General features: G+C 36.2%; 2 protein-coding genes across 3 annotated transcripts in view; both read left to right on the top strand.

Moving 5' to 3' along the window:
* Positions 1-231: 231 nt before the first annotated feature.
* Positions 232-13,274, top strand: part of LOC134654583 (FMRFamide-related peptides-like) — a 40,043-nt gene continuing 27,000 nt past the window's right edge. The window contains exon 1 of one of the 2 annotated variants that reach the window (XM_063510052.1): positions 232-376. The gene's annotated coding sequence lies outside the window, so the exon portion shown is untranslated. The remainder of the gene's footprint in view (positions 377-13,274) is intronic. The other variant, XM_063510050.1, reaches the window with a different exon arrangement.
* On the top strand, positions 3,560-5,114 carry LOC134654544 (uncharacterized). Its single transcript, XM_063509994.1, has 2 exons — positions 3,560-3,666; positions 3,967-5,114. Exons 1-2 carry the CDS (start codon positions 3,576-3,578, stop codon positions 5,112-5,114), a joined length of 1,239 nt encoding a protein of 412 aa, XP_063366064.1. The 5' UTR covers positions 3,560-3,575.

The following is a 13,274-nucleotide window of genomic DNA, read 5'->3' as shown; positions in this document are numbered from 1 at the left end:
CCAATTAATTTTCTAATAACCGACTCCTAAGATTAATGTACGCAACTGTACACCATCCCACCATCTCCGGACTCTTGGTCTGATGCCAAGTGACGTCATCCCAGGTACTCCACCACTTTCAAAATGGCGGCAGTTACTATAACTTCTATTGTATATACGACATTTTGTACTTATAAGGGTGTATGTTTAAGAAAGGCGTATGTGCCATATAAAGTGATGTAAGATAAGACGTTTTGGAGTAACGGATCAATGTAGGGGGCACGCATAAAATGCTACGCGGAGCGGCTACGGGCGCCAAAACCGTAGGACCACCGTTACGGCGTAGACGCGCTACGCGACGCGACCGAGTGCAAACTTAGTTCGATCGTGTATTTGGGTATGTTGTTTTATTTGTATTTTTAATAAGTGAAAACGAGAAATGAGGATTTCGGAGTAAGGGATATATATTTTTCTTTTTATTTTTGTTTTTGTTTGAAGGTAAGTTTTTGAAATGAACACTTTATTATACTTAAAAAAACTGAAGTTATATAGGTATATTTTTTATAAATTATAAACAACTTACATATTGAATGAAAGTCGTAACTCTGTGACGAAGTAAACTCGTTGGAAACTTGAAAAGTTCGAAAGTTCGGATGTTATGAGGAACTTTTGTGTTAAATGTTGTTATACGAAGCTTTTAAACGGTTTCGAGGTTGTAGTTAGTTTCAATTTGGGCTTAAATCTTATTTAAATAATTGATTTAGTTTAAGCTAGTTTTAATTAGATCAAGTTATAAAGATTTAGTCAGTTTTTTTGGTAGTGCTAGAGAAATTAAACGTGGAAAACGTGAAAAAAATAATATGAAATATCAAATATATAATTTCGGTGAAATAGTAAATGGAAGTTGATTTCTAGCTATGATTAAAATATATTTAAGATGAAAATACTTATTTTCTTTTAATAACTTTAATAATAACAATTATAAAATATATATGAATTAAAATTTAAAACCTCGTTTTTTTTGCATTAGAAAAAAGGTAAACAATCTTGGCGTGTATTTTTATTGAAAAATGCATACACATATTGCACGAAGAAGAAAAAAAGTAAGTACCTATGTGAGTGAAACCGTAACATTAGCTTAAAAGAGGATATTTATAACTCGTAATAGCATTTTCTAAAAGACGTGTAAGTAAGAAAATACTTAAATATTATTATATCCACCCTGTAGTAAGGAAAATGACCTAACGTTTATTGCTATAAAAATCACTAGCCAGAAAAAATTACAATAACTGAATATTTTAAAAGTGATATCATAAATACGAATATCATGTCTTTCCCAGTTTAAATCCATTACATTATTATTAGCATTAAATATGCCGCCTTTTCGCTTAAATGTATTCGCACAACTTCTGTGAATAAATTTTTCGTCACTTAAGATTCGTATTTTTAAGTTTGATACATCACAATGATTCAAATATTTTAGGGACTTTTAATGAACAAGCAACTGAGCAAAATTATATTCAGTTATAGGATTGTGAAGTTTGAATTAGTTATACGTAAAAAATATTATTTAAACCATTCAAACTCGGCATGACTTCATTAGGTATTATTAAAAATAAAAGTAGGTACCTAAGTCATATTTTATTATCTACTCTACAGTGGCAACTTAATTCAATGCACATCGTGCGATATTTATCCACACTAGATGAAAAAAAAAACATGTGAAAATTTCGCAATTATGGATACTTTCCGACGGCACATTAGTAGCTCTTTCAAACTTTATTAAGTCACATTTTATAGCTAAAGCTATGAGTTTTGACGTATAATAAAATGTGTCACTGACTAGGCCAGCGGTTCTCAATCTTTTTTTTTTTTGACGGAACCTTTTGGAAAGCGAAATATTTGATGGAACCCTACAATAAAACAATAGTTTTTAGAAGTAGGTATCGGCGGTGGCGGCATAGTAAAAATTTTCGAGGCGACTAAAGCATAGTTTTCTAAATTCTTGCGGAACCCCTGCAGGAGTGTCGCGGAACCCTAGGGTTCCGCGGAACACACTTAGAGTATGGCTGGACTAAGCTATCAAAATCACTGCGAACTTAGATTAGCATCTACTATCTTTTATTTTTATAATTTTCGGATGTGGGTGTTTTTAAAGTGAGAAAAAAAAAGGAGTTATATTTACGAGTATAATTGCAGAGGTAACAGAAGCTGTAACAAATAATTTATTGAGAGCTTTATATTTTGAGATTAAAATCTCATTTTCAATCTCATCTTCAAAATTGACTATAGACATGTACTTACCCTTCATATTGTGTAGACTGTTAAAACTACAAACATTTCTTTTAGCATTGTGACAGGAAAAAAATGAAAACTCTTTTGAGAACTCCGTTATGTCTTATAAAAAATCAGCATTTCAAACTTCCGTTGTCAAATGAAGGTTCTATTGTTTAGAGGGGCTGTATCCGGCCTGAAAAAGGCAGACTTTTTTTTAATAAAATGTAGAACGAAATATAAAACATAATTCCTGATATTTGGGGTAGCAATTAAGAAATAAGTTGGTGCTGAAAATTGACTTCGTCAGACTCACTTTTATTGTCTTTTATAGACGACAGTACTCTTTTCTAAAAGGCTTTAATCACTCACAATTGACCTTTAGTCACATCTATCAGCATCGAATCGCATTTTGTAATATAAAAACGCAATTTTGTATGAAGATGCGTCCGCATTCATTCACCCTTCCGCATCGATTCAGCTTCAGCATTAAATGCGTATAAGTGTAGCTATCCATTTAACATACTGAAGAATGCTCATTCATGATAAAGTATGAGAACGGCTGTTTAAGACGTGATATGATACGTCATATGATACGATACGATACGTGTGATACGATACGATACGTGATATGATACGTGTGATACGTCATGCTTGTTACGCGTGAGACATAAATCTTTTATGTAACTTAGTAGGTACATATAATTTTATTCAGAAGTAATTAAGAAAGCAAGATTTGTACTATACTTCGTTTTTTTGTTAACATTAGAAATAAGGTATACAATCTTGATGTGTCGTTTAATTGAAAAACATATTTTAAAAATAAGTTACGGTAAATATGTAATAATTATGAATCTAATACGATCTTTTATAGTCTTCTGCTTTCATAAGTAATAGTTATTGATTTTTAAAAAGTGTTTTTCAATTAAAAGACATATCAAAATCGCTTACCTTCTTGCAAGTTCTTTCTAATGCTAAAAAAACGAACTATATTTACTGATTATTATGGGTGTTTTAATTTCTAATTGTGTTCGGGACAGCTGACAGTCTAGAACAATTTAATGTTTTGTAATAATAAATTTTACTTCAATATTGCATCCTCCAGATTTAATTACCATGTAGTCCGTTTTTCGACATACTGCATCGTCACACAGTTTTAGAAATTAAAAAAGAAAACATTTTGACCATTCGATCGCTCATTCATTCACCGACCGGTCAGTCGCAACCAATCTTGTTCATTCGTTTTTCGTGTGCAGCATCGTCATCGTATTCTGTTATATTTGATCGTGAATTATAACTACACATTGAAAACAGTACGAAACATGGGAAAACGTAAACACAAACACAATGACAAGGATATTCGTCGCAAGATTCGACGTTTGGAGGATAAATTGCGACACAATAGGCGCAAAGGTAAAACTACCCGTTATTTTAAATTTTTTATTGATTTCTTGATTTTGTTACTTTTCCTGTGAATACGTTTCGTAAATTAAGTATTGTCTTGAGGTGGTAACACGAGATGTTATCCTGACAATTAATAATTATTTGTTTCTTGACGTGGTAATACGAGATATTGCCCTGAAACAATAACTTTTGTGTTCCTTAATGTGGTAATACGAGATATTGCCCTGGGCCAATTACTGTATGTACTTTCTTAAAGTGATGATACCGTGATATCGTCCTGAAAGTAACAATGTATTATTATTATTTTAGATTCGGATCAAAGATCTGTCTCCTCGATGTCAGGCTCATCACAAAGCTCTTACTATGATAGACAATCACCAGATGTCGAAGATGTTGAAGGCAGAAATAGCGAGTATGGCGAAGACTGGATGCTTCGTGAAGAAGCCTTTATGGAAGATGAGATTCATGATAGTACTCGCGGCTTGGCATCGCAGGTGCAACCAGTGGTGAACAGCAGCATAGCGAGCCCCTTGTCTCAGATCGCTGTAGCGCCAGCGCCAGCGTCATCTTTGCCGCTAATACCTACCGTACCAGCGCCAGAACATGTAGCCTCGGTTCAAACTAACCCCGCTCAGTCTGTACTACCCACAGAAATAAATAAATCTACAACCGCACTCCCGCAAGAGATCTTATGTATACTGGGAGAGGCAAAAAAGCTAGATGAACCACTCGGTGAGTGTATTCCTGATGAGCTCTCTGAACGCTGGGGGAAAATATTAACGGACGGGCGGGCCAAGGAAGTGAAGCAGTCTCTCGTGGATAAAATACTGATGCCTAGTAATTTTTTACTAGCCCGTGCGCCTAAGTTAAATCCGGAGGTGGCAGCAGTCATTAATGAATCAGCAAAAAACCGTGACATGCGTTTAGAAAAAGCTCAAAATCAACTGGGCCGGGGCATCGCTGGACTTGCCAATTTAGCAAATGATCTTATAAAATCAGAGTTGGATAAACTTGATATCATCAAGAAAATCTCGGAAGTTACCCAAGTCCTGTTAGACCTTCATTATGAAGAATCAATCAACAGGAACAAACTCCTAGTTCCGTTGTTAGATAAGAAGTTCTGGAACACAATAAAAGGGGTTAAAAGAGACGAATACCTCTTCGGTGAAAAACTGGGTGATAAAATCAAAAATTCTAAAGATATAGAAAAATCGGGTCAACAGATTAAAAAATCCTTTACATTTAACCCGGCGTTCCAGCAACGTAAGCAAGCGGCGCCGCCGGGAAACCCGAGAGCTCCTCCTCGCCAATACAAGCCGAAAGCAACACCAGCACCGACGACGGGCAGATACTACGAGCCTCATCAGTCCTCGACGTCGGCGAGGAGGACGACTTCGAGCCAGCGTCGCGGGCGTCACTACTCGAGCAACAAAGCGAACGAGCGGAGCCGGCGTTAGAGGTACCACATGCCGGTCGCATACAATATTATTATAATAATTGGTTATTAGTCACCGACGATCCGTCGGTATTATCTATTGTACAAGGATATAAAATTCCAATTGCCTTGCCGATTTCACAAAGCACCGAATCCAATAACCCTCCCTTTTCAAAAAGGGAAATGGATACAGCAATAGCTAAATTAATTGAATTAGGGGCCATTACGAAATGTAATGAAAATACCCCTGGTCAATTCATTTCGCCTATATTTTTGACTCCAAAAACTAACGGTGACTTTAGGTTTATCTTGAATTTGAAAACATTAAACAAGTCGGTTTATTCTCACCATTTCAAAATGGAAGATATTCGCACAGCTATTAAGTTAATATCAAAAGGGGCCTACATGGCTACAGTTGACCTAAAGGACGCCTACTTTCTGGTCCCAATACATCCATCGTGTAGAAAATTTTTAAGGTTTAGATATGAGCACCTATATGAATTCAATTGTTTGCCAAATGGGTTGACTTCAGCGCCCCTTGTCTTCACTAAGCTATTGAAACCGCTTCTATCCTTACTAAGAAGTCGGGGGCACATATTAGTAGCTTACCTTGACGATATCTTGTGTATAGGAAATACCAGAGAAGCTTGCAAACACACGGTACATGTTTTAATAGAAAATTTGGAGAAACTTGGTTTTGTTATCAATTTCGAAAAAAGTATTTTTACTCCTGCTCAAAAGTGTAAATTTTTAGGTTTAGTAATTAATTCACAAGCCATGCAATTACAATTGCCTTATGATAAAATTTTAAAAGTCTCAGAAATGACAAAAAATATGCAAGCTAAAACTTATACAAGTATACGTGATTTTGCAAAGTTCGTAGGTACACTCACGGCCGCTTGTCCTGCAGTGGCGTATGGTTGGGCGCATACTAAGCTTTTTGAACGAGAAAAGTTTTTAGCCCTGCAACAATCCCACGAGAATTACGATTCACAGATGATTCTTAAATCGTGTTTACTGGATGATTTTAATTGGTGGTCTAATATTGCGTCCAAAGCTCAAAATAAGATGCAAAAAGATACTTATCATTTAGAAATCTTTACTGACTCATCTCTCACCGGCTGGGGAGCAGCTTGTAACGGCGAAATTACTAGGGGGCATTGGTCGGCTGTCGAAGCTCAAAATCATATTAATTATCTCGAGCTTTTGGCAGCCTTCTTAGGCTTACAATCATTTTGTAAATATAGTCGCGATTTAAATGTTTTACTCAGAATTGATAACACCACAGCTATATCCTATATTAATAGAATGGGTGGTATCCAGTACCCCCATCTAAACAAAATCACAAGAACGATATGGGAGTGGTGTGAACAGAGACGTATATTTATTTTTGCGTCTTATATTAAGTCACGTGACAATACCGACGCCGACCAAGCCTCTAGACATACCAATATTGACACAGAATGGGAACTTAATTATAAAAGTTTTCAAATCATTCGTAATCACTTGGGAGAACCTGACATAGATCTGTTTGCATCTCGTCTAAATAGCAAATGTCGAAGATACGTTTCTTGGAAACGGGATCCCGGTGCTTATGAAATTGATGCGTTTACCTTTTCATGGCGCAATTGCTTTTTTTACGCTTTCCCTCCATTTGCGCTTGTTCTAAAATGTCTCCGAAAAATAGTCGACGATGGAGCAAGGGGTATCCTGGTTGTCCCTCATTGGCCGGGACAGCCATGGTTTCCGTTGTTCCTGTCCCTAGTTAAATCAGAAATTATCTATCTGACACCTAATAAAAATCTTTTACTGTCACCTTACAGAGAGTGTCACCCCCTTTGGCGCAGCCTTACCCTGGCGTGCGCAGTGTTATACGACAAGCCTACGTAAAACGCGGCATACCGGATGATTGTATTGAGATAATGTTACAATCTTTATCAAAGAATACTCTTACCCAATATAATGTAGGGTTAAAACAATGGTTCGTGTTTTGTCAGGTGAATAATATTGATTTGTATAATGGTTCTGTTGCTGTCATCTTAAAATTTCTTACAGAAAAGTACCATGCAAACGCCAGCTATGGCACATTAAATTCTTTTCGATCCAGCTTGTCCTTGATTATGGATAAAGACCGCTGTAATAATGATTGTGTTTCGAGGTTCCTCAAAGGCGTGTTCAAAAGTAAACCGTGCTTTCCTAAATATAATTCTATATGGGACCCTAATTTAGTCTTGGATTACCTGTCTGGCCTTTTTCCTAATGAATCGATAACGATAGAAAATTTGACAAAGAAATTGGTAACTCTTCTCGCGTTGTCAACGGGACAACGTGTGCAGACGTTATCTTTAATAAATGTTGCAGATATCCAGATACAAGAGTCCTGTATTATTATTGTCATTAATGAGATTATTAAAACGTCTGCGCCTAACAGACATAATCCAAGACTGACTCTACCCTTTTTTAAGGAAAAAGCCACTATTTGTCCAGCATCGGCATTATCCTGTTACATAGAAAGAACTTGTAAATTTAGATCCACTATAAACTCGAGCAAATTGATCTTGACAATCAAAAAACCGATTCACAATGCTAGTTCCCAAACTATCAGCCGCTGGATAAAGCAAACACTAAGTAACAGCGGAGTGGATACCAAGACGTTCACCGCTCATAGCACCCGGCACGCCTCGACGTCCTCAGCTAGCCGATCTGGTATTTCCACAGATATAATTCAAAGAACAGTGGGTTGGTCGGGAAATTCTCTTTGTTTTGCCCGCTTTTACAATCAACCACTAATAAATACACAGGAAGATTGTACTTTTGCTCGAGCCGTCTTAAATAGTTGAACTATGTTCATTATCATAATTGATTAGTTGAATAATCTGTGATTATCATTAATATATTGAATAATTTGGATATATTATTTCTGATTAATATTGCATAATAATAATAAACTTAATGTTATTAATTATTATGTTGCCTTTCATTCTGCAACCAGCGCTAAACATCTACATGGTAATTAAATCTGGAGGATGCAATATTGAAGTAAAATTTATGGTTAAAAGAACTTACCTAAGTGAATTTCAACCAAAATTTTACGAAATATTGCATCCGAGAGATTTAATATCCCGCCAACCCCAAAGAATAGAACCCCATGTTGCAGAATAAAAGTCTGGGCTAATGATTAAGCTCTAAAACGAATGAACAAGATTGGTTGCGACTGACCGGTCGGTGAATGAATGAGCGATCGAATGGTCAAAATGTTTTCTTTTTTAATTTCTAAAACTGTGTGACGATGCAGTATGTCGAAAAACGGACTACATGGTAATTAAATCTCTCGGATGCAATATTTCGTAAAATTTTGGTTGAAATTCACTTAGGTAAGTTCTTTTAACCATAAATTATGTGAATGACCATCACAGGCACTATAAGCGCCATTTGTACCATCCCAATAACCCGGAGATAACGGTTTTACCGCTAACCCAGTGTCAAATTGTACTAACCATGGTAACATCAGGTTTAACCAGTTAACACTGAGTTAGTGAATGTTACATGTGGACCTAAGAAATTAAATACACCAATTATGATTGCCTTGATAAACTTGACGCCGGTTTTCAGAATAGCAGTGGTATAGGTCGTCATTTGAAAGGAGGGTGGGCAAATTGGCCTAATGACCAATAAGGACAAGCAATATGTCACTGGATAGTGTATTCTAAGTTCTAATACTTTTACTATGGCAGACAGTCCCAAATCTTTGTGTGAAAAAAGTTATCACCGCAAAAAGTAGTGTGAGTTTAAACGTGACTGTATAGTTTTTTTCGATACTAAGTTCCTGTGTCGCAGATCATTAAGGTTTTGTTACTGTGGATGATTTGGTGTCACGATATTTTAGTTTTTTATTCGTTTTCTTATGTTTTTTGTGTCATAATTGTTTTTTTAAACAGATTTGACAAGTCTCGTCATACAAAAAAATGGAGTATATAAGAAAACCTTTCCAATGGTATGTCGCATATTCTTATTGGTTCATAGGCCAGTGTCCCTACAAATCTGCCCATCCTACTTTATGTGGAAATATTAAAATTCAATGGCAAGGAAGCATCAGTTCAGCATTATCTATTTTATTATTACCTACTTACAAGCTTTTATTTAACATATAAAGTTCTTATGTAAATATGTAGTCTTCAAAATTCGCAAACTATTTATTTGACTGCTTGTTGGTACCCGATTGAGCTGAAATTTGACATGCGATTTGCTTTTATGAGTTGATCTGAAGATGCAGACACTTTGAACGTCACGATCTTGTTCAAAAATAACTTTCAACGTCTACAAATACCTATAACTAGATCACATACAAAGCACCTAGCAGCCTATATATAAATTACAACTTTTCCAGCAATTCTCAATGAATGGTGTGAAATAATTCACTGAGGCAGTACTTTTAAATGTAATGAAGTACCTTATTATTTCTAATAATAGAAATAAACACTACTTATTTAAGAAAATCGTGGGTAGTCTCTTGTAACAGATTTCAGTTCAGTGCGATTAGAGACAAGTCAAATAATAAATACTATCAAAAATACTCAGGAATGAATATAATTACAAATGCATCACCATTTACTTCCCCTTTCCCTATCACATAATGATGACTTACGTTAGTGACTACCGGGCCGTGTCCGGGCCGGAGCTTCCGGAGCCTTGTTTTCTATGGAAAGCATCAAGTAATCACATTTCATCTGTCATATAAAAGTACGTAAGCGCCGCCGGAAGCTCCGGTCCGGACACGACCCGGTCACGGCCCGGTCTAACGTGAGTCATCCTTTAGCACAGGGCGGACAGTCCATACATCAAAAATCATTTGCGTTTATATGTGTGCACGGCGCGTCTGTACACGCGTCATTGTATATGTGTGGGTAAGTCGCTTTACTGAGAGGACGCTAGAAGTCCGCCAGATTCAGTCGCGCGGGGCGAGGTAATGCGAGTCGGGGCGGGGCGGTGCGTGGCCGTTCTGTATGATAATACTATTACTTATTCTGTGCCTTTAGGGTCGGCAGATCATGTTTATTTCCTCCATAGGTATACCTCTCCTCGTTCACTGTTCACCTGCTTTCATTTTATATCATCTCTCACGCAATCCATTCAGCTTTTCCTTGGTTTTTTCTTTACATCCTCCATCCACCCTCCACGTCCATTCCTAATAATTTTCGCGTCACATTACTTTCATCCCGCCGCATCACATACTTATAATAAAATCTATTCTGGCAACTAGTGGCCAATGGATAAATAAGTACCTAACTTAAAACGATCATACATAATTATAAAAACATATATTATCTTAAAACCCACACACACAAAACAGAAGCACTGTATGACTGTGATGCATTACGCAACCCGCGCAGTGTCCGTTGGGTCACTTACTGTTGGTAATAAATAGGTAACTACCAGATTGGACCGCTCATATTTTTCACGTTACCCCAGAGGACAGACTATAAAGCGCAAAACGTGACAAAAAACAATCACAATAACTAATTCAAAAAAATATGTCGTATTCCAATTAAAAATACAAACAACGGAGGAAAAAACTTTATTAACAAGATGCTCGGAACGTAAACAAAACGTGTTGTATTTATAGATACTGTTTTTATTACCTATTTATTAATAATTAAAAGGAAAGTGCGGTCATTGAAAATTCTATTGGAAGATTTGGAAGTGGCGTACTTCGGGTAATTAGGAAAGAATACGAAATATCTAAACAGTTCAAAATCATCCATCATTATTTTATGGTGAACTAGAGTACAATTTCATGACATGCTTTTTACTAGCTTCTAATCATATTTCGTGCTAATAAGTTATTATTATTTTTGCATTTCAATAAACATCAAATGCAAATAGAAGGCAAATCTGTATAAAGCTGTTTATGTTACAATAAGTAGGTATATTAAATCAGAAATATACCTAGGTGCCGATATAATACCAAACTCATTTTAGACGGTTCCAAAAATTACCTAATTGAAATTGAAACTAAGTCCTTATGAATTCTGTTTTAATTCCCACAATCAGAGTTACGCAATATGCAATTATGCTGGAATTATGTAAGAATTCGTTGTGGCTGTTTAATACTCCAAATGAAATTATTTTTAAATTAACTTAATTTTAATTATTGCAAGCAATTATAAGAGCTTAGTATCTCATTTTTTCAAAATTATATTTGGGACATGGTATAACATCGTGAGGAAACCGGACTATTTTTATTTATTAAACACTAGCGACGTAGCCACCCGCCCCGGCTTCGCACGGGTTAACAAATTATACTTAAACCTTCCTCTCGAATCACTCTATCTATTAAAAAAAAATCAACGGGTTGCACTCCGGGAGTGCCGACAGAAGTGAAAACTCAATGACTAGTCCAAAATGTCTGCAGCACTATGTATCATTGACCCATCCTTCTTTCTATTGAAAAACTTTAGTTCCGAAATTGCTGGTCAGTGAGCTTGTTTAAAATTCGAAATTCAAATTTGTAGCGTTAATTGTTTAAAATTCGAATAGAAATTGTAAAGTTACCTTGCAGACCTCGCACCTAAATATAATTGGTCATGATATTTTGAGTTTTATTAACCAGTACTAGAGTTCACTTTTATTAGCGATTTCATCTAGATGTAGCTTTATTGAATTATGTAAGTAATTGAGTTTTTCTTTATTGATTTAAATGCCATCTAAATGAGTGGCCATCTAAACCTTACGGTCACGTGATCGCCTTACGGTCACGTGATCGCCTTACGCTGTCTCGAGTTTATCATTTTTTCCCCACCTCAAAAAGTGTCCAGCGCCGCTAAAGAAGTTTTCACTTTAAAAACCGCATCAGAATCCGTTGCGTAGTTTTAAAGATCTAAGTATACATACAGACAGACAGACAGCGGGAAGGATTTCAACTGTCAACCCGGGGGGGGTATTATATCAGATCGACATAACCTCCAACCGCCCATTGACCTATAAAAAGGTCTTCCATTCCATTATATTTTGTTGAATCTTTATCAAAATAAAATCATATGTCAAAACATATCAATATTGAATTTGCTTTGGCCAGTTTTGACGTGAAAGCGGCTAGGCTAGAGGATATGGAGACTAAGGGCTCTATCTATATATTATTCGACTAAAATATGAATGAGATTCAATAGTAGGATTCAATAAGCGAGCCAAGCGTCATCAGCCCGATACCTGTTCGCCACGGGTACATTACACCTGCCAGGCCTGTGGTCGTGTTTGCCGCTCCCGTATTGGCTTACATAGCCACGAAAAACGTTGTCGCTACCTGACACTGTTTCAATAGTCTGTAATATACTTTAAGGCCAATGATGATGAGATGTTAAGCTCTAAAGTAGAAGAGGAGCGCGATATATTTATAAGATACAATGAGCGAGCGAGAGAAAACAACATTGTATTCCAGTTGCTAAGATATACGTGCTATGAAATATTATAGCGGAAGAAATACAATTGATTGTGCTTTCCTTTAAATTGATTGAGTCTCAACGATTGTATTCTTTGGTCTCAACTGAACAAAGCGGAGACAGTCGTTTGTAATATCAAAGAAAAATAAGCTATTAAGGAACGCTTTTTTATAAACCACGACAGTGGCATGTAGCTTTACAGTAGAGTCATAATCATTTTATATCAATACTAGCGACACGCCCCGGCTTCGCGCGGGTTAATAAATTATACACAAACCTTCCTCGTGAACCACTCTATCTATCGAAAAAAACCGCATCAAATTTCGTTGCGTGGTTTTAAAGATCTAAGCATACATAGAGACAGACAGACAGCGGGAAACGACTATGTTTTATACTACGAGTTTTATACTACTCGTATGTAGTGAAGCAAGTTACAGAATATTCTGACAAATGCAGCCTAATCTAATAAAGCCTGTATCTATTAAAGATAAAAGATAAAGATAAAGATAAGGCCTTAATGCCTTGATGTGTTTTAATTGTTAGCTAAATTTAAATTTCTGAGAACTTTTCCTACAAAAATTTGGCAATTTTGGGTTCATTTATCAGTTAAAATGCAATTTTGCCACAAAGAGTTCTAGCGGGCACGAAATTGGTTTAAAATATCAAAATTGTGCATACTATTTTAACCAAACGGGGTTCCGAAGCAGGCTCGAAACAAACTCAATTTCAGCTACAACACAAAATCG

The sequence above is a fragment of the Cydia amplana genome, chromosome 15, assembly GCF_948474715.1.
Source record: "Cydia amplana chromosome 15, ilCydAmpl1.1, whole genome shotgun sequence".
Taxonomy (NCBI): Eukaryota; Metazoa; Arthropoda; class Insecta; order Lepidoptera; family Tortricidae; genus Cydia; species Cydia amplana.
The sequence above is the reverse complement of the archived record's forward strand: the minus strand, read 5'-3'. Positions and strand labels throughout refer to the sequence as shown.